At 40.8% G+C, this 20318-nt stretch overlaps 1 protein-coding gene across 2 annotated transcripts in view; it reads right to left on the reverse strand.

The window, feature by feature from the left end:
- The window catches only part of abca4b (ATP-binding cassette, sub-family A (ABC1), member 4b), a 72439-nt gene that overhangs the window by 22942 nt on the left and 29179 nt on the right, over window positions 1–20318 (reverse strand). Inside the window, exons 14-30 of one of the 2 annotated variants that reach the window (XM_047367667.1) lie at window positions 18383–18559; window positions 17538–17760; window positions 17160–17381; window positions 16672–16876; window positions 16486–16578; window positions 14610–14816; window positions 14239–14416; window positions 13907–14038; window positions 12802–12941; window positions 12572–12709; window positions 12092–12273; window positions 11894–11999; window positions 7471–7676; window positions 2479–2533; window positions 2174–2233; window positions 1540–1694; window positions 1177–1301 (exon numbers count right to left, since the gene is read on the reverse strand). In XM_047367667.1, the coding sequence (XP_047223623.1) occupies window positions 1177–1301; window positions 1540–1694; window positions 2174–2233; window positions 2479–2533; window positions 7471–7676; window positions 11894–11999; window positions 12092–12273; window positions 12572–12709; window positions 12802–12941; window positions 13907–14038; window positions 14239–14416; window positions 14610–14816; window positions 16486–16578; window positions 16672–16876; window positions 17160–17381; window positions 17538–17760; window positions 18383–18559 (2604 nt within the window). The remainder of the gene's footprint in view (window positions 1–1176; window positions 1302–1539; window positions 1695–2173; window positions 2234–2478; window positions 2534–7470; window positions 7677–11893; window positions 12000–12091; window positions 12274–12571; window positions 12710–12801; window positions 12942–13906; window positions 14039–14238; window positions 14417–14609; window positions 14817–16485; window positions 16579–16671; window positions 16877–17159; window positions 17382–17537; window positions 17761–18382; window positions 18560–20318) is intronic. The other variant, XM_047367668.1, reaches the window with a different exon arrangement.

The raw sequence follows: 20318 nt of genomic DNA on the forward strand, positions 1-20318 counted from the left end.
GAAACTGTGGGACATTAAACCCTCTTTAATCTAATAAGGTAAAATAAAATCCAGTGCAGCCAACTGCCTTCAGAAGTCTGATAATGAGCATAGGGTTGCCAGTGTGTGATTTAGGTTTGCTGAAGAACATTGGTAAACAAACCAAGTAACACAGCAGACAGGCCAGGCAGATGTTGTGGAGAAGTTTAAAAGCAATGTTAGGTGATAAAACAATATCCCAAGCTTTAAACATGTAAAAGACATCACGGTAAAATTAAAAAATGATGGCACATCTCCAACCTGGGCTAGGAGAGCATTAATTAAAGAACATTGAAAAAGGTGCATGGTAACTCTAAAAGAGCAACAGGAATCCACAGCTCCATGGAAGAGTGTGTAAACAGGGCAGATAAAAACTCGGTTGACAGTACAAATATTATTTGTGAACTTTACAAATCTAGTATGCATGGAAGACTGGCAAGAGGAAGCCATTCTTCAATGAAGGCTATAAGAAGTCTTGTTTGCAAGTTGCCACAAGCCATGGAGGGAACACAGCAAACATCTGTAAGAAGATGCTTTGGTAAGATGACACCAAAACTGAACCTTTGGCCCTCATGAAAAGCAAAATAACACAATATTTCCACACTGTAATATGGTGGTGGCAGCATCATGCTGTGGGGATGATTTCCTTCAGCGAGGACATGGAAGCTGGTCAAAGATGATGCAAAGATGGCCGGAACTAAAACAGGGCTATCCTGGAAGAAAACCTGTTAGAGGTTGCAGAAGGCATAAGACTGGGGTGGAGGTTCGCCTTGTAGCAGAGCAACACTGTACACACACCCCAAGCTACAATGGAATGGTTAAATCAAAGGTTTTCCAGACCTGGTAGACATACCCCAAAAGAGTTGCAGCTGAAATTTCAGAGAAATCAGGTTCTTCAAAGTATTGATTCAGGGGCACTAGATATAAATGCATACTGTACTTTTCCGATTTTTATGGGAAACAATTGAAAAATCATGCATCACTTTTCTTTAACTTCAGAATTATGCGCTACCTTGTGTTGGTCTATCACATAAAATACTAATAAGAATGCCATACATTGCAGTTTATGGTTGTGACGTGACAACATGTGATGAAGTTAAAAAGTGTATGAATACTTTGGCAAGACACTGTGTATTTATTTTTGCAAAGATGTCTGACCTGAAGAAGGTGAACTGTTGTCCGTACATCCAAGGCGTCAGAGTCAAGCTAGGATATTCTCCAAACGGAGGGACAATCAGTGTGAAGATCAGAGAAATGAGGACAAAAGTGGCAGGAAGCACAATCTGAAACCACAGTCACATATTAAAATAAAGTTTAAAACCATAGCATTGAAAAACATACAAAAATAAAGGTATATATTTTTCCTCCCATTTTTTTTTCCGCCTTCTGGAAGCAGATTATGTATGTTGAAGTATTTTTAAAACACAGAAACATACATGTGTCCCATATCAGCACAAAGTCCAGCTGTCTCCTCTTAGCCACACATCAGTGCATCTCCATGTTCACCACATCCAGCAGTACCTGTGCCAGAAAGTCTTTTCTGCTTCTCGTGGCGTGATGGAATCTCTTCACCAGCAAAGCATGAAACTGCTTCAGGATCAGTGCAGCTCCTTTCACCTGTCTGGAACCCTTTCCTGCACTGCTGTCAGATGAAGCCCCATTTACACCATTATTTTCTATCAGTATCAAGAAAACAAATGCTGAGCATTAGTATAAAAATATTGATGAAGGAAAACATTTTCAGGCAGGTAGCTTTTATCCATGTAGACTTAAACTGTAATATTTATGTCTGACATCAATATACTGTAGGTGACATTTTCTTCTTTTTGAATAGGCAAGGCAAGTTTATTAAGTGACATTAAGCTACATTTTTAAAGCTTATGCAGCTAGTAAAAAGCATGCAATGAGAAGCAGCTGCTAAATGTTTAATGCAAAAACTGAAACTGAGAACTGGGTCATTTTATGCAAATGTGGTTCAAAATTAATTGATTTAAAAGAAATTATTTCTGTGAATTCACCCAAATTACAAATGCAAAACTTATTGATATGAAATCATGGCATCTAAATAACCCAGGTCCAGCAGGTTCAATAGGAAAAAGAGGGGAATAACTGTATATTTATTGAAGCTCTGTCCAAATGCCCCTCTCTTTCTGACCTTCATCTTCACCTACACCAGCTTTGCTGCCATTTTGTCTTCCCTGTAACATCCACTGTTCTAGAGGTAGGAGAAAAAACACACAAACTACAGGGTTAAAACCACAACATATGAACACCCTACAAAGGTTATGTGGATACATTCTATGTCACATCTGCATATTTCAACTATGAGTTGCATGTTTATATCAATACTACAAATGTAGGTGTGGGGGAAGGCTTAAGAGCACATTGGAGAGACAGATCAATGGGTCAGGAATGTAATTCAAGGAAAAGGTCAAGCAGAATATCAGTGGTGGCATTTACCAGCAGTGGTGGCATTATTTGCTGCTTCTCCATCTGCTGTGACCTTTAGAAATATCTGGAAAGTGAAAAAAAGATCATCCTTTAACTTTGAAAAGATTTCATAAATATAAGTTCTTCTTTTAATATCTTAATGAATATAAGTGTTTAAATATTGATCTACAGTGACGTGGGAATCTAGCCAATATTCCTGCTACTTAAGGTGGATAAGCAGGACAAGAAGATTAAAGAGAGATCGTTTTTCTCCTTTTTTAGTGTCCCTTCATTGGCTCCCTGGTAAATCCAGAATATAATTTAAAATTCTCCTCCTCACATATAAAGCCCTTAATGATCTAGCTCCATCATACATCAGAGATCTGATTGTTCCATATGTTCCTAACAGAGCACTTCGTTCTCAGACTGCAGGTTTACTGGTGGTTCCTAGAGTCTCTTGAAGTAGAATGGGAGGCAGATCTTTTAGTTATCAGGCTCCTCTCCTGTGGAACCAGCTCGCAGTTTTACTCCGTGAGGCAGACACCCTGTCTACTTTTAAGGCTAGGCTTAAAATTTTCCTTTTTTATAAAGCTTATAGTTAGAGTGGCTTAGGTTATCCTGAGCTATCTCTGTAGTTATGCTGCTATAGGATTAGGCTGCTGGAGGACATAATGACCACTTTCACTCTCGGGTACATTCTCATACTACTCTCCAATTTTGCATTATTTGCTGTTATTTCAGCGTTTAACTTTATGTTCTCCCTCTTTTCTCTTCCTAGAAGCTACACCTGGCCTGACTCTGTGTCTACCTGTGACACCTTTCTGGAGAGGGGCATCGTCCGAGCTTCTGCTGGCAACAACTTAATGCTAACCCTCTACCGATGATCCACATTGCCCTGTCTTTCAGTGTTTAACCCTTTCTCTCTCCTAGACATGGAAATTGACTGAGCTTTTACTGTAACTAATTATATGTGCTCTCTTTCAGACTCTAACCTTGAAAACTGGCTCAGAGTTTATCTGTTCTTTCTTTCTAGATGAAACAACTAAAGGAGCTACATCCATTAACATTTACTTTTCCTTCCCATAGAAAGTACTCCTGGATCAGTGCTTCTTTGTTCTCTTTGTGTCTCTGCTCTGTTCTCTCAAATTCTCAGTCGGTCGTGGCAGATGGTCGCTCACACAGAGCCTGGTTCTGCTGGAGGTTTCTTCCTGTTAAAAGGGAGTTTTTCCTCTCCACTGTCGCTACATGCATGCTCAGTATGAGGGATTGCTGCAAAGTCAACGCCAGTGACTGTCCACTGTCTCTACATGCTCATCCAGGAGGAGTGAATGCTGCAAGTCACTGACTGGATGCAATCTGCTGGGTTTCCTGAGACAGAAAAACTTTTTATCCAATTTGAATAACTAACTGAATCTGTTAGGTTAATTGGTAACTCTAAATTGCCCTTAGGTGTATGAATGAGTGTGTGTTTGTGTGTTGCCCTGCGATGGACTGGCGACCTGTCCAGGGTGTACCCTGCCTCTCGCCCATAGACTGCTGGAGATAGGCACCAGCTCCCCCGTGACACACTATGGAATAAGCGGTAGAAAATGACTGACTGACTGCACTGTTCAATGGTTAGGATTAATTAGAATAATTGACTTTTGTGAAGTGCCTTGAGACAACATGTGTTGTGAATTGGCGCTATATAAATAAAATAAAATTAATTGAATTGAAGCATGAGTAAACAAAAATAAAGTCAAAGTTATTGGTTTAAGGTGCCTAGGAGATCCTCTCATGCTTCTGGAGCAGCTCCCTGGAAATAAGATGAAGGTGTCATTCTAGTTAAATCATAAATGTTGAATTATCATCTCCAACACCACATTTGACAGATTAGACAGAAATATGTCTGCTCGGTTTAGGTTTGTTAAACTTACAGCTACAGTGAATCTTGAAAAGGCCAGGTTTTTGTATTTTTTTAAAATGAGACCATGCTAAACCATCTCAAAATTTCTTCCACTATTAATGTGACATATATCCTGTACAATTTACCTGAAAAACAAACTATTATGTGAAGCAACATCTGCTTGTCAGTAAGTCCTTCTCCCAGTGAACACTTGGTGGTGATAGCTTTGTGCAGGCAGGAGGGCACACCTGATTCTACTCTGACCTTGAAAAGCAGAGTATAAAGCTAGAAAGGGAGCTGGTTTCTCTGCCAGTTGGCAGTGTGTGGGCTGCAGGAGCTTTGTGGAGGCTTGGGTTGCCTACTGTCTTGAATTTCCAAGTGAAGTGATGACAGGTGCATAAGTGTGTAAAGCCTTAACCTCTTACTTCAGGAATTTATTCACAGTTATATAGAGTTATAATATATTACAGTTATAATAAATTAGTTGTGTTTTTGCTGTCAAGACGATGCCAATTTAAGTAGATATTGTTCATTTGGGTACGACACATACAATGGCCCATGAAGACAGTATTTCAAATTCAGCTTCATACTGTAAAATCACAACTAGAGGTAGTTCACATTCTGACTACTAGATGGCATCGATGTGCTTCCTTGTTGTGTTTCGATTTGCATCAGCAGGCATCTCAGCTGCATTGAGACCAAATGAAGTTTGCAGTGATTTTGCAACAATCAACTAAAAGGGATTTAGTTAATACTTTGTTAAACCACCTTTTGATTATATTTTAGCATTCAGTTTTTTTGAGTTCAGACCTGACGTTAATGATTAATCTGAAACAAAGTTTAACTATTCTAGTGGAATCTTCCTGACGTTTCCAATTTCCATCCTCTAGCTAAAGCCACAGTTTGACCTCCCCTAAACCCACAGAGCAAAGCCAACAGAGAACCCATTCCCCGAAGCCCCCTAGCCCGGCACCGGATCGCAGCCACAACCAGGCCAGCAAAGCAACAAAACGTACCCCACACCAAACCCCCAGCGCCAGCCAGGCAGTCAATCTGTGATGCACCACTCCACCCATCACCGTGCCCAAGGGAAAACGCCAGCCCGATCAAACAATTTGGACTCATGTGTTCTGAGACAAACAACTCATAGAAGACATAAGACATTATACACCCAGGTTGACTTCACTCCCCTGCAATGAGATGGTACCTCCCTGCCAGTTGAGGAGGCCCATAAGACCACCAATGCTCCAAAGGCCCCCAGGCTAAGGCCGAGCACCAGCGCATGCACCGGCCCAAAACCAATATACTCGCCAGGACCCAAGCCCCCCAGGCCCAGCCAGGAACCCAGCCTGGGGGCAACACACCCCAGGAAAAACAGCATTTTAAAAGGGGTGTGTACAAATTTTAAATGCACTGAATGCTGAACAAATACACTGCTCAAACAAATAAAGGGAACACTCAAATAACACATCCTAGATCTGAATGAATGAAAAATTATAATTGAATACTTTATTCTGTACAAAGTTGAATGTGCTGACAACAAAATCACACAAAAATCATCAATGCAAATGAAATTTATTAACCAATGGAGGCTTGGATTTGGAGTCACACACAAAATTAAAGAGGAAAAACACACTACAGGCTGATCCAACTTTGATGTAATGTCCTTAAAACAAGTCAAAATGAGGCTCAGTATTGTGTGTGGCCTCCACGTGTCTGTATGACCTCCCTACAACGCCTGGACATGCTCCTGATGAGACGGCAGATGGTCTCCTGAGGGATCTCCTCCCAGACCTGGACTAAAGCATCCGCCAACTCCTGGACAGTCTGTGGTGCAACGTGACGTTGGTAGATGGAGCGAGACATGATGTCCCAGATGTGCTCAATCAGATTCAGGTCAGGGGAACGGGCGGGCCAGTCCATAGCTTCAATGTCTTCATCTTGCAGGAACTGCTGACACACTCCAGCCACATGAGGTCTAGCATTGTCCTGCATTAGGAGGAACCCAGGGCCAACTGCACCAGCATATAGTCTCACAAGGGGTCTGAGGATCTCATCTCGGTACCTAATGGCAGTCAGGCTACCTCTGGCGAGCACATGGAGGTGCTCTCCAAAGAAATGCCACTCCACACCATTACTGACCCACTGCCAAACCGGTCATGCTGAAGGATGTTGCAGGCAGCAGATCTCTCTCCACGGTGTCTCCAGACTCTGTCACGTCTGTCACATGTGCTCAGTGTGAACCTGCTTTCATCTGTGAAGAGCACAGGGCGCCAGTGGTGAATTTGCCAATCCTGGTGTTCTCTGGCAAATGCCAAGCGTCCTGCATGATGTTGGGCTGTGAGCACAACCCCCATTTGTGGACGTCGGGCCCTCATACCCTCCTCATGGAGTCGGTTTCTAACCGTTTGTGCAGACACATGTACATTTGTGGCCTGCTGGAGGTCATTTTGCAGGGCTCTGCCAGTGCTCCTCCTGTTCCTCCTTGCACAAAGGTGGAGGTAGTGGTCCTGCTGCTGGGTTGTTGCCCTCCTACGGCCTCCTCCACATCTCCTGGTGTACTGGCCTGTCTCCTGGTAGCGCCTCCAGGCTCTGGACACTATGCTGACAGACACAGCAAACCTTCTTGCCACAGCTCGCATTGGTGTGCCATCCTGGATGAGCTGCACTACCTGAGCCACTTGTGTGGGTTGTAGAGTCCGTCTCATGCTACCACGAGTGTGAAAGCACCACCAACATTCAAAAGTGACCAAAACATCAGCCAGAAAACATAGGTACTGAGAAGTGGTCTGTGGTCCCCACCTGCAGAACCACTCCTTTATTGAGTGAGTCTTGCTAATCGCCAAAGATTTCCCCCTGTTGTCTATTCCATTTGTACAACATGTGAAATTGATTGTCAATCAGTGTTGCTTCCTAGGTGGACAGTTTGATTTCACAAAAGTTTGATTTACTTGGAGTTATATTGTGTTGTTTAAGTGTTCCCTTTATGTTTTTGAGCAGTGAATATTTCAAGTATATTAAGATCTGTTGAAGTTAAGCATTTTAAGTTCATCAGAAAGTTCACACTTTGTAGCATTTTTCAAACCAATATGGTTAATTTCTTTATTCTATTAATCCTTAACTGCCAATTTCCCTACCTCCTCTAATGATGTATCAGAGATGCCAAAGCTGCTCAGACCCATATCAGCAAGCATCTCCTCCAGCTCTCTAAACAGACTGGCATAGGCTCGATGTTTAAACCCTTTATTGGGGAGCAAATAGGTCAACTCCTGGCCGATGGTCTCAATGAGTTTTGCCTCGGGTACGTGATGGTGGATCAGACTGGTGATGCTGTCAACATCCCCTGGAAAGAAGATAGAAAAGTTACAGATTTAGCAGCTTTTTATGAGCAAAGTTTTCCCAAAGCAGCAGAAACTGAAACAAGAACAAAAGAAGAGAAACTGCTTGAAAAGCAAAAAAAAAAAACAAAAAAAAACTGTATTATTCAAGTGAGCGAACTTGTGCTGGCGCAACTTTGTGTTGCATCTTAAGCAGTATCTCCTCAGGCAAATGAGGAGGAAAAAGGCCTCTGTGTCAATATCACTACTAAATTATTAATGTCTGTAAATAATGTGCACTGTTCAAGCTTGTTTTAGGACTTAAGAGCTGCAGTGATGGGAATTGTTAAAAAGAGCACGTTTAGCACCATAGAACACTCACAAATGTCTCATGACAGGTGTAAAAATACAGGGGAAATGAGTGCTTCTATTCTGCTATTTTTAAAACAATTTCAATAGGCCTTTTCTGGATGTCCCTCAGAGTCTACAAGAGGGACATTAGAGAGCATTTCACCTGAGTACATACCAAGCTTGTCAGGACAAAAAGGCTACTTGTCATTCGATTTAAATATGCATTGGTTTGCAGTAAAGCTTCTCTCCAGGAAGACAAATTAATCTGAATTAAGTCATCAAAGGTTATTTTACACACAAATGATGCAGCTGGGACAAAAATTGTGTAGTTATAACCCTGTAATGCAAAATGACACATATTTCTAACCTATTTTACACCTGTATTCTGCCGTCTAGTGGAGGACTAAGTACTACAAATGGAAGTACCAGTTATATTCAAAAATCAAAAATCCAAGATGGCTGTCTGTCATTCATTTAAAATAAGGTAAATTGATGTGATCAGATGTGGTTTTGAATGTGGACCATATGGACAGTTGCACAGGGTGGCATTAGAAAGGGCAAGCACAGGACCCCCAGATAATAAAACAGAACTTATCTGTCAGTTCTGTCCGGAATATGTTTTCTATTGCTTTTATGACTGCAGTCACTAAGGAGTAGGCATTCCCACGTGTTGAGTAGTTGCCCCCTGCTTGCATCTGAGAAAAGGGAGACTAGGTTATGTGCTTTGCCTGGGACTGCTCATCATTTATAATGCCCCGGACAGTATTTTAATTGCTTGGGGATTAGTAAAGGGAAAGTATTGTTCAGGGCGCCTCTATTTGCCAGAAGCAACACTGCTTTGGATGAAGGCAGTGAAAATAAATTCAAAAAAACCTATTGTTATTCAAAATTATTTTCATGACTATGAATATTGTAGCTTCACACTGAAGGCATCAAAACTATGAATTAACACATGTGGAATTATATACTGAACAAAAAAGTGTGAAACAACTGAAAAAATGTCTTAAATTCTAGGTTCTTCAAAGTAGCCACCTTTTGCTTTGATTACTGCTCCACACACTCTTGTTATTCTGTTGATGAGCTTCAAGAGGTAGTCACCTGAAATGGTTTTCACTTCACAGGTGTGCCCTGTCAGGTTTAATAAGTGGGATTTCAAGCCTTATAAATGGGGTTGGGACCATCAGTTGGGTTGTGCAGGAGGTGGATACAGTACACAGCTGATAGTCCTACTGAATAGACTGTTAGAATTTGTATTATGGCAAGAAAAAAGCAGCTAAGCAAACAAAAATGAGTGGCCGTCATTACTTTAAGTAATGATGGTCAGTCAGTCCGAACAATTGGCTCACATGAGGACACCTCTGCTGCGGACGATAAGTTCATCCGAGTCACCAGCCTCAGAAATCGCAGGTTAACAGCAGCTCAGATTAGAGAACAGGTCAATGCCACACAGAGTTCTAGCAGCAGACATCTCTAGAACAACTGTTAAGAGGAGACTGTGTGAATCAGGCCTTCATGGTGAAATAGCTGCTAGGAAACCACTGCTGAGGACAGGCAACAAGCAGAAGAGACTTGTTTGGGCTAAAGAACACAAGGAATGGACATTAGACCAGTGGAAATCTGTGCTTTGGTCTGATGAGTCCAAGTTTGAGATCTTTGGTTCCAACCACCGTGTCTTTGTGCGGCGCAGAAGAGTTGAACGAATGGACTCTACATGCCTGGTTCCCACCGTGAAGCATGGAGGAGGAGGTGTGATGATGTGGGGGTGCTTTGCTGGTGACACTGTTGGGGATTTATTCAAAACTGAAGGCATACTGAACCAGCATGGCTACCACAGCATCTTGCAGCGGCATGCTATTTCATCAGGTTTGCGTTTAGTTGGACCATCATTTATTTTTCAACAGGACAATGACCCCAAACACACCTCCAGGCTGTGTAAGGGCGATTTGACCAAGAAGGACAGTGATGGGGTGCTGCGCCAGATGACCTGGCCTCCACAGTCACCGGACCTGGACCCAATTTAGATGGTTTGGGGTGAGCTGGACCACAGAGTGAAGGCAAAAGGGCCAACAAGTGCTAAGCATCTCTGGGAACTCCTTCAAGACTGTTGGAAAACCATTTCAGGTGACTACCTCTTGAAGCTCATCAACAGAATGCCAAGAGTGTGCGGAGCAGTAATCAAAGCAAATGGTGGCTACTTTGAAGAACCTAGAATATAAGACATATTTTCAGTTGTTTCACACTTTTTTGTTCAGTATATAATTTCATGTGTTAATTCATAGTTTTGATGCCTTCAGTGTGAAGCTACAATATTCATAGTCATGAAAATAAAGAAAACTCTTTGAATGAGAAGGTGTGTCCAAACTTTTGCTCTGTACTGTATATATATTATTGAATGTTATTTAGGAGATAACTGTGGTGAAAATGTGTGCATCAATTACATACATTTTGCAATTTTAGGTTGAAAGACGTTATCCAGACTGGCTTTTCTTTTAAATAGGTCTGAATATTGATCTGGTTGCTTTGCTGTGAAACAACTGATGAGGCTCACAATGCACATTAGCTAACATTAGCTAAGCATGGAGTTTTATGAACATACTGGTTTTCTTTTGCTCTTACTTTATATCTTGATAGGGCTTTTTATTCTTTCATAAATTGTGATTTTATTCTGAAATAATTATATGATAAATCCGACATGATAACTATAGATTTTTCGCAAGTATCTTACTTTTTATTGCAGTTTATTGTATAAAAAGGCTAAAATACTGAAGACATTCATTAATTTTGTTTTACATATTTTTATGTAAAAGAGATACACAAAAGGAAAAGACACACAATATTCTCATGTTGAGCAAATCAGCAGTTGATCCAGTCTGTCCCCAGCCAGATTTCTATGCATTTGCATTTGACCCACTTTTACACTGATACCCCTAAATTAATGCTGCACATTACCCTGAAAACACCAATCCAACAGTAAAACATGATACTGGCAGCACTGAGGTGTGGGGATGCTTTTCTCCAGCATGGATATGCAAGCAAGTAAAAAAAAATGGATGCCTGACTTTTTAGGCTTCTATTTGTAAAGAAATGTATGAAAAACATGTATCATGACATTTTTTACTTCACAATTATGCACCAGAGTGGATGGGTCGGTGTTGTGCATGAGCAAGTTCCAATAAATGCTATCATGAGTGGAGCTCAAGTTTTTTAAAAGACTTTGAACTAAAAGATGCAGATTTTTACAAGACAAACTTGATATTAGGGCAGCTCATCCTGACTTTATTCAAAGGGTGGCTCTGTTCAGGAGTGAAGGAAAAATGCACACTGCATTTTCTTAGAGTCAAATTTTGGATGTTTTAAGCATTAAAGAGGTGTGATTCAGAAGTTGCAAAAAGGCAATTTATGCACTCTTTGTGGGGACCTGATAATGATTATGTTTGTCTGTTGCTTGAGGCTTTATAATAACACCTCCAGCTTTGCTTTAAATGTTATAATATCAACTGATGGCTTCGTTTTTTGCATTCTGAATTTATGGTTTATTGGCAGAAGATACAACAGAGACAAAAAGATGCATTCAGTCACTTATAACTTCTCTCAAACAGGTAAGAGACCAAAACGCTTGGGTTGATCTATCATGGGGTATACGTAGTTTTGAAAACAATGTATTCACCTGAAAATGCTATTGTTTAAATTCTCAACTAAATATCTTCACTGTTTGCTAGCCTCCTACCAACCTTTTGCTGATATATGTGCTGTAACAGCAGAGGAGAAAAGGCAAAGAATAGTAATGTCCTCTAACACAAATATGAACCAATTAGCAGCCGATGAAACTTCTGCAGGAAGTGTTATTCGTGAGCATGCAGACCAAAGGTTGATAGAGCACATGAACACTTACCCTCCAGAACTCGGTCTAGCTGCTGGAGCTGATTCTGAGACTGATCTTTGTATTTGGTGCAGATGGAGCAGGAACATGAACAGTCTGAAGCGCAATCGCATTCATTCTGACAGACATACAAATAGATAAGGATGCTTTCAACAATAAATATATATTTCCTATCAGAATCTGTGTTCTTTGTCAGCAGACACTGCTCACCTCCCGTTTCCGGATGTCCTTTATGCGGCGTACGAGTGTTAGATAAAAGCCGACTCCGAAACAGTTTTTGAGGAAAAGTGGGGAACCGCAGCAGCAAAGCTGTCCTTGGGAGATGATGGCGATGCGGTCGCTGAGCAGGTCGGCCTCATCCATGTGATGCGTGGACAGAATCACAGTACGGCCTGCACAAGAACGAAACCTTTATCAAGGTTACACATTTTTCAGCTCACTCTATGTTAACAATACACCAGGTGGAAAATGATATGGTATTAATTCTCCTTCTCTCCCTCCACAGCTGTGAAAGTGATATTTCCCATGTGATAAATTTACTACCAAACTCAAGAGCCTTTAGAGAGCTGCAAAAGATTTGTTTCATTCTTCAAAGACAGCTTCACAGGGACCTTAATCTTTAAAAATGTCCTTGAGTGGTAAAATGTTGGTCAAAGTGTGTTAAATGTTATTTGCAGAAGTGCTTTTTACCCGTTTTATATTTCAGCAGGAGATCCCAAATGGATCTTCTGGAATAGGGGTCCACTCCTGAGGTTGGCTCATCTAGGATGACAACCTTTGATCCTCCAACAAATGCCATGGCAACAGACAGTTTCCTTTGCATGCCGCCTGTGACGTGCAGAAAGCATATATTAAAGAGGGATCCAATTAATTGACATTCTATGTCATCTCTGACCCATAAACAGACAGAAGTGGCAGACCTGATAGGTTCTGAGCTTCCTCGTCTCGCTTGTGAGGCAGTTCAAGGTCCAGTAGCATGTTCTCGACCTCTGTCTGAGCCTCCTCAGGAGTCCGACCCTTCAGCAATGAGTAGAACAAGATGTGCTCTTCCACTGTGAGACTGGAACCCCAACATGGACACAGGAGTCAAACATTTTCAGAAAACAACAGAAAAGAAAAAGAGAACTAAATGATACTAGAATGGTTCAATCTTCAGACAAGACTTTGTGAACTGTTGTAATTTTTGAAGAGCAACTATGATACAAACTTTTTCTTACAGCTTTATTCAGTTATTTTTCATGTGGAATAAACAACAGATGCACGCAACCATTACAGAGCCTTGCAAAAGTTTTTATATTCTTTGAACTTATTCATTTTGTCAAGTTACCAGAAACTTTAGTGTATGTTATTAGGGTTTAATATAATGTGAACACAAATTATTCGCTAATTGCATAAATATATATATTTTTTTACAATTAATAATCTGAAAAGTGTTCAATGAGCTTGTTTTCAGGCTCCTGAGTTAATGCTGCATTTACAGCTACATGTTTGTTGGCAGGTTTTTTTTTTTTTTTGGGGGCGTCGCGGTTCAGGTGGTAGGGGTTTGTCCTGTAACCGCAGGCTTGCCAGTTCAAACCCCCGCTTCATCCATCTCAGTCGTTGTGTTGGTCGGAGGGCTTGATGGCACCGAATGTATAGCAGTCTCACTTCCGTCAGTCTGCCCCAGGGCAGCTGTGACTTCCACTGTTAATGTGTGTATGAATGGGTCCATGACTGATTGTAGTTTAAAGCGCTCTGGAATCCTTGGACTTGATAAAAAGCAATACAAGTGCACACAATTTACCATATGTTTCTAGGAGTTTCAGGCAGTAAAGATTTTAGGTCTGGACTTTGGTGGGTCTCATGGTTTTCGTGATGCCTGCATACTGCAGAGTAAAAGGTGCTAAATACAATTGCAGGTCACACTTTATATCACATAAAATCTTGATTAAATATATTGAGCTCTGTTGAATAAATGAAGAAAGGAAGAAAAATATTCAAAGGGTATGAATACTTTTGCAAAAAACTGCAAGTGGATCAACTCACTGATTAAAGAGGATGTTGTATTGAGGGCACATGCCCATAGTTGTGCGAATAATATCTATGTCTGTTGTAACATCTCTTCCATTGATGTAGGCAGTGCCAGATGTGGGAGGGTAGAGACCCGTCAAAATGGACCTGAAAATAAAATTTCTATATTAATCCGATAAACAGGTGGGAGTTCATAACCTCTTTAAAGCTAAATGAGAGAGGCAGAAAGGATGGATTTTAAAAAATGTCATAAGTTCTTACGACATTCCAATATTCTAATTCATCTACCTTTATTGCAAGTTTTGGCATATCTGATCCAAAATCTGTTCAATTTCATTTCTGCTTACAATGTTGTTGTTTTTCCTGCCCCATTGTGCCCCAGAAAAGAGGTGATCTGCCCTTCATAGAAACTGATGTTGAGGCAGTTGACGGCTGGACGAGATCTTCCTTGAAACACCTTGACCAGATCCTGAATCTCCACCCCCAAAACCAGGTTCACAGGGTCCGGCTCAAAGAACAGCTGATCTGCATGGGGAAAAAATTTAAAGAAGATGAAAGTGGTCACAAACTGATACAAGCATTTAAATTCTACATATTTCTCATTTGTGACATTCATTTTATACTAACTCTAGTGCAGTTTCCCTGTCTGTCCACTAGATGTCTTCAGAGTGTTCTCTAACAGAAATCTGATTTCGGCTCAGTGTGTTTTTTCCCTCACCTTCATTGCCAGCCTTCTGATCGTCCTCCTCCTGGTTTGGATTTTGCTCTTGTTGCTTTAGCAGCTTCCTTTCTCTCTCCAGGCGCTCTCTCTTACTTCGGTGCTTGCAGGTTTTCTTGCAAGCCGAGCCATTACCGGTGTAATTCTCCAGCGTACACCTGCTCTCAACATCCAGCTCCTGGTTCTCTGGTTCCGATTTCTTGGAATCTGGTTGGCAAAGATAGATTCCAGTGAGGATACTGCCTGGGGTCCCTGATTAACGGTTTCCTGACTCTGATATATTCTGTTCTGCAGAAAACATCACCGTGACCATACAACACCTTACTTGGAGTTACAGTGTTTTAGAGACATGCAACTTATATGATTAAGATTTGTTAATACCATGTATCTGCATATGTGCAAGATTTTGAGCAACAGTCAGAGTATTTCAAAATTCCTTTGGCCAGAATAACTTGCATAATAGTTTGTGAGACTAAAATATTAAAGGAGTAAGTGAATAAAGAGCACTGAGAAGACCAAGGAACACACCACACAGAACAGGAAAGGAAATAATCAGAGTAGCAGCCAAGAGGTTCATCGTAACTTTAGATGAGCCGCAGGAATTCAAAGCTAAGATGGGAGAATCCCTCTAGAGGACAGCTATTAGTCACACACTCCATGGAAGAGTAGCCTGAAGAAAGGTGTAAGAAGTCTCATTTAAGGTTTGCCACAAGCCATGCAGCGGGCAGCGCAACATCTAGAAGAAGGCTATTCAGATAAGACCAAAGTTGAACCTTTTTGGTCTACATGCAAGAAATGTATAGCAGAAAACTAACACTGCACTCCCTGAAAATGGCATCCCCATCTGGACACATGCCAGACAACATTTACATATGGGACCCACATGCTTAGGAAATAGGCGATGAAATGCTATAAAGGCTATAAAATGAGACCCTTGTGAGATCATCCACACATTGCATAATCACTGCATAATAACTATCAGTTTAAGTTCCATGAAGGATTTTGGACCCATACAGGCCCTGGATGTGTTGAACAGTTTGAATTGATTGTTTTAACACCCATTCTAAACAAGAAGCCCAATGTGAACCTAGGCCTACTCGATTCTGGGCAAAATCCAGATGGGGCCCACACACACACATGTTGGCTGGGATGTTGTGGCAGCATTGTGCTGTGGGCTTTTTTACAGGAGGAACAGGGAAGCTTAAAATGTTTATCAATGTACACTCTTCCTTTTTTAAATAAATACATTTAAAATCTTGAATAAAAACTGTTAGACAGTTAAAACTTGGACGAAGGGTCACCTTCTAATTACCTTAGATCAACGCATATCCATAAGTTATAAAAGCCAAATCAATGTCCTGACCTAAATCAAATTGAGAATATGAGGCAACACTGGAAATCGTTCACTGAAGCTCTCCATCCAGTTTAACTGATCATGATCTTTTTTGCAGCTTTTTCATGCTGAAATTGTAGTCTCTAGATGTGCAAAGCTGGTAGGGAAATACAATACCTTAAAAACAACTGTATCTGTGATTTCAATGAAAGAATCTTTTTTTTTTTTTCATTTTACCCTCCTTAACTACATTATCTTGGTCTATCACATAAAATCCTAATAAAATACATTAAAGTTTGAAGATTAAAAGCGACAGAATCTGAACAAGTTCTATGGTTTTGAATACATTTGCAAGACACTGTTTAAGTTCATTTCATGGTTCAGAACCACACTTTTCAGGCCTAAACACTATATAAATTAATGTGACCGCTTCAATCAAATATTACTCAGTTTGGCATTTTAAAGTAAAGTACCACAGTTTTGCTGCCTCAAAATTTTAAACAAAACACCTTCAGTCAGAAAGATGATCCACAGCTGACTAACCTTGATTGGCCATTTCTATGAATGAAGGTGCAGATTTCTGCCAGTACGAGGGTTGGAGAGGAAAGTAGAACGGACGACCAATGCCGTACTGTCCTGTGAAGAAAAACTGTTTGCTTTGAAGTTCATTAGGATAAAACCCCCCCAAAAAAATTGTTATTGAGCAGCATTCAGAATTAGGAGTCCAACCTGGGAACACATTGTCTAGATACCAGGCCAGGATTCCGTAGAGGATGGCATCAAACACCATCATGAGGATGGAGGTTAGGAAGGAGTAAGTGTCTTTCTCTAACGGGCTGCTCCGAATGTTGTTCCACTGCAGACCCAAACCTTGCTCCTCATACCTCGAAAGATATTCTGTCCCAAAGCCAAAAGCTACTGGAGAGAGCAAGCTCTAAGAAAGCAGAAGGATCCACAAAGGACATTAATTCATCAGTGTTCATTGACATAAACCTTCATACTTACATGCATATTCACTCTGCTGGGATGATATGTTAAACAAAACAACATAAATGATCTTTATTCCTGGTTTTGTAGGTGATTTGGAAGCATTTAACCATGAGATGTGTGTTCATAATCAACCACAGAGAAGTGTAAATGGTTTAAACCTTCTAGGCTGCCTGATTTTGTAAAACTTCTTAAATAAAAACAGACTCAAGAAAAATAACTTAACATACTGCTGCCAATTTCATGTTCTTGGTGATGCGGTCCTGCCATGCAAAACACAGGATGTGAGGCAGGTAGAGGGTGAAGTAAATGATTCCACTGCAGGCAGCAGCCAGGTTGGCTTTGTTGAAGAACGCACTCATCAGGAAACATTGCATGATGGTGGCCACAGTGAAAGTCAGCAGGAAGAAGAACACAAGGAGTGGGTCGCTATAATTCAGCACCTTCCCACCCTGCAAGAAAAAAAAAAAAAAAAAGATTGGAAGTTGTTTTTTAATAACCTCTCATATTGCTCTAATACCGTCCACAAGAGGGCACCATAACTCTCTCTAAAGCAAAAACTTTTCAACCCAACAAACAAAATGTTAACTTTTAGTATCTCTCCTCACCATAATGATGGCGGTCAGCAACGCAGTGCTCGCAGTCATCAAGATGAAGCTATCAATGAACCACGTGTACCAAATGACCCCGTTGTCAACCCCCATGGCTTTGAGGGTCTCTTTGAGGCGCAGCTCCTTCTCTAAGACGATGCTCTTCACGGTCATGGACACAGAGTAGATCCAGGCGAGCACCATGAACATAGGGAAGCACCGGTTCAATGTGATCATGAAGCTGCAGAAAAAGGATGATAAAGCATGGGACTCACTGAGATTATACCACAAAAACACACATCTAACACGCTTTGTTTTATTGGACGTAAAGCAAAAGTTCACAGAATATTTTTAGGAGGGACTAATTATTCAACAAACTCAAAAGTTTATTAAAGCTAATTTTTCATAAAGATTTTTATTTTTGACCTAAATATAAAAACCTTTGTTTGGAAGGTTAACAAAAAACCGAAACAAAATTTTCTGATATTATATCCCAAGTAAACTTTGCCCATTTTAGGTCAGTTAGGACTAACAAAATTATTTGAACTTGTTAAATGCCAGAATAGTGAGAGAGAGAAAAAGACAAAAGCAATACTGCAGAAGAGATTATTTACTGAGATGGAAAATATAAAAGTTGAAAACCTGAAAACAATGTTCACAATATGATCAAGTTTTTAAAAAATCCTGGTTTAACTAGTTTGTTTATTCAACTGGATCACTGAAGACCACTTACCATTTATTTAATGGTGTTACCTACTGTAATTAAACAAATGATCTATGCGAAGGAATTTTTCCTCAGTACTTCAGGAAACCTTTTAGTGTGTGTTCATTATGATAGCTAAACCACTGATAGGTCAACTCACAGGTCATCAACATAACAAGGATATGGCATCTGCTGGACGTAGACCCCAAGTGGCCAGTCATTTCCTGTGTGAAGCTTGATGATTCCATGTTCGATCATGTCCTGCAAGTACGCAAATCCCCCCCATAGGTACCTCTGGTCCTCCATGGGGTCTGCTCTGGGACCGGGATCCCAGTACCTAAGTCAGAACAGAGGGGAAAATATAAAAGATGGTCCGATATTGCTCAGATATTTTTTAAACAGACTTTATCCAGCAGGAAGTTGAGAAGCAGTTCCTTCAATTTTTGGTGGACAATGGTTGCTGTGTGAAAAAATCCCACACAGAGATTTCATTCAAATATTTGTAACTGAAGAATATACCAAAGTCTCAGAAGCCACAAGACGTGCGCATCCCCTTGATAAGCGGATAAACTGTGAGACAGACCTCTGTTACAATCTAATTATTCGATTGTGAAGAGGCCGGACTCCCACTGGGTCCATTACAGCCTGTTGGTGAGCTGTAAACAGCTCAAAGTGCTTGTGCTCACTGGGGGATATTGGCACACTGTCTCCCCCTAAAAATAGGAGATCAAAGAGAAAGAAATGTACGCAAGTGGTGCACGTGGGGAGGATTAAAGGGTGCATAATGAGTTCATGTGAACCACCAATAAAGTTTGTGAGACGCATTGAAGGCAGGTGGAGACGATTTTCCCTCCCAGCGAGAATGTGACAAATATATATGAAACGGCTCACTGATGTGGTGGAAACAGCATGAAAAATAATGAAAGGGTAGAGGAGAGGGTGCTTCTAATGTTGCAATGCTGTTTATAAAATGGTACGAGCACACAGCCTTATCTATAGCCTGTATTCTTTATTATCTGTATTGTTATTTATACTCAGTACCACTGTTTAGTGTCAGACGTTTGCTGTGGATCAGACAACACAACACTAGTAACTTTAAAGAAAAGCAGCAAAAACACACAATATATTGTTTTATATGAACAATTAATGAATCAATAAAAGGTTAAGCATTTTAAATCGGATATACTACAGCCTTAATTGATACACGACACGCTGTGTAAAAAGCCTGACAAACTGATCTTTTATTGCAAAAATGTAGAAAATCCAACTTTTAATTTGACTACATTTATTAAGTGGGAAAAGAGTCATTCTCAACCATAACTCTAAAACAATAATTGTTTTTAGCAGAATCACAGGTGCCATATCACAGGCCGATTCTGCCGGCAGGAGCTGCTCCTGAGCAGGTACTGGCTGGGCTGAGTCTGGACTGCATGTGACGGGAATAGACGGCTGTTCACTGACTGGCCATGGGAGCAGGAGGAATGGGAAGACTTTCGCAGAGGTTGTGAAAGGTAAAATTACGAAAACTCTAGAGCTACTACCATAATATTAAGGGCCACAAACACCAGAGTGGGTCAAACAGAAATGTGATTTTGTTGTTTAAAAATGATAAACCATGTCTGAAGGCTAAAAGAAAAGAAAAAAAAAAAAACACACATATATGCTTTCTGGATTACACGCAGACGGCGCGCTGTATTTATAACATCCTAAATCAGCTGATCACACCTAAAACCAGCTCTTGGGACGTCCAAACATTTCCCCCAAAGCACACAAAACAATACCACTATGAAACAGCGCATTTGGTTGACGGTTCTTAAACGAACCAGCGTAATCAGGAGGAGGGAGCAGGAGATCAGCTGCCCGTAACCACACTGCCTGCGTCGGATAAAACAAGAGGAAAGCTCCCCTGAATCCGTGCAGCGCAAATATATAATATCCATACCTGAAACTAAGTTCGCCACAAAAGTGCGCAGTTCTAGGCTTTAAAGTCCTTGTCCTCGTTATTGCTGTGGCTGAGAAAAATAACTTCATCGTTAAGCCCACAATTGTAACTTCTTCAGGCAAACTCAGGATCGTTACCAGTCCAGACAGCAGCA

Source organism: Girardinichthys multiradiatus, chromosome 6 (genome assembly GCF_021462225.1).
Source record: "Girardinichthys multiradiatus isolate DD_20200921_A chromosome 6, DD_fGirMul_XY1, whole genome shotgun sequence".
NCBI lineage: Eukaryota > Metazoa > Chordata > Actinopteri > Cyprinodontiformes > Goodeidae > Girardinichthys > Girardinichthys multiradiatus.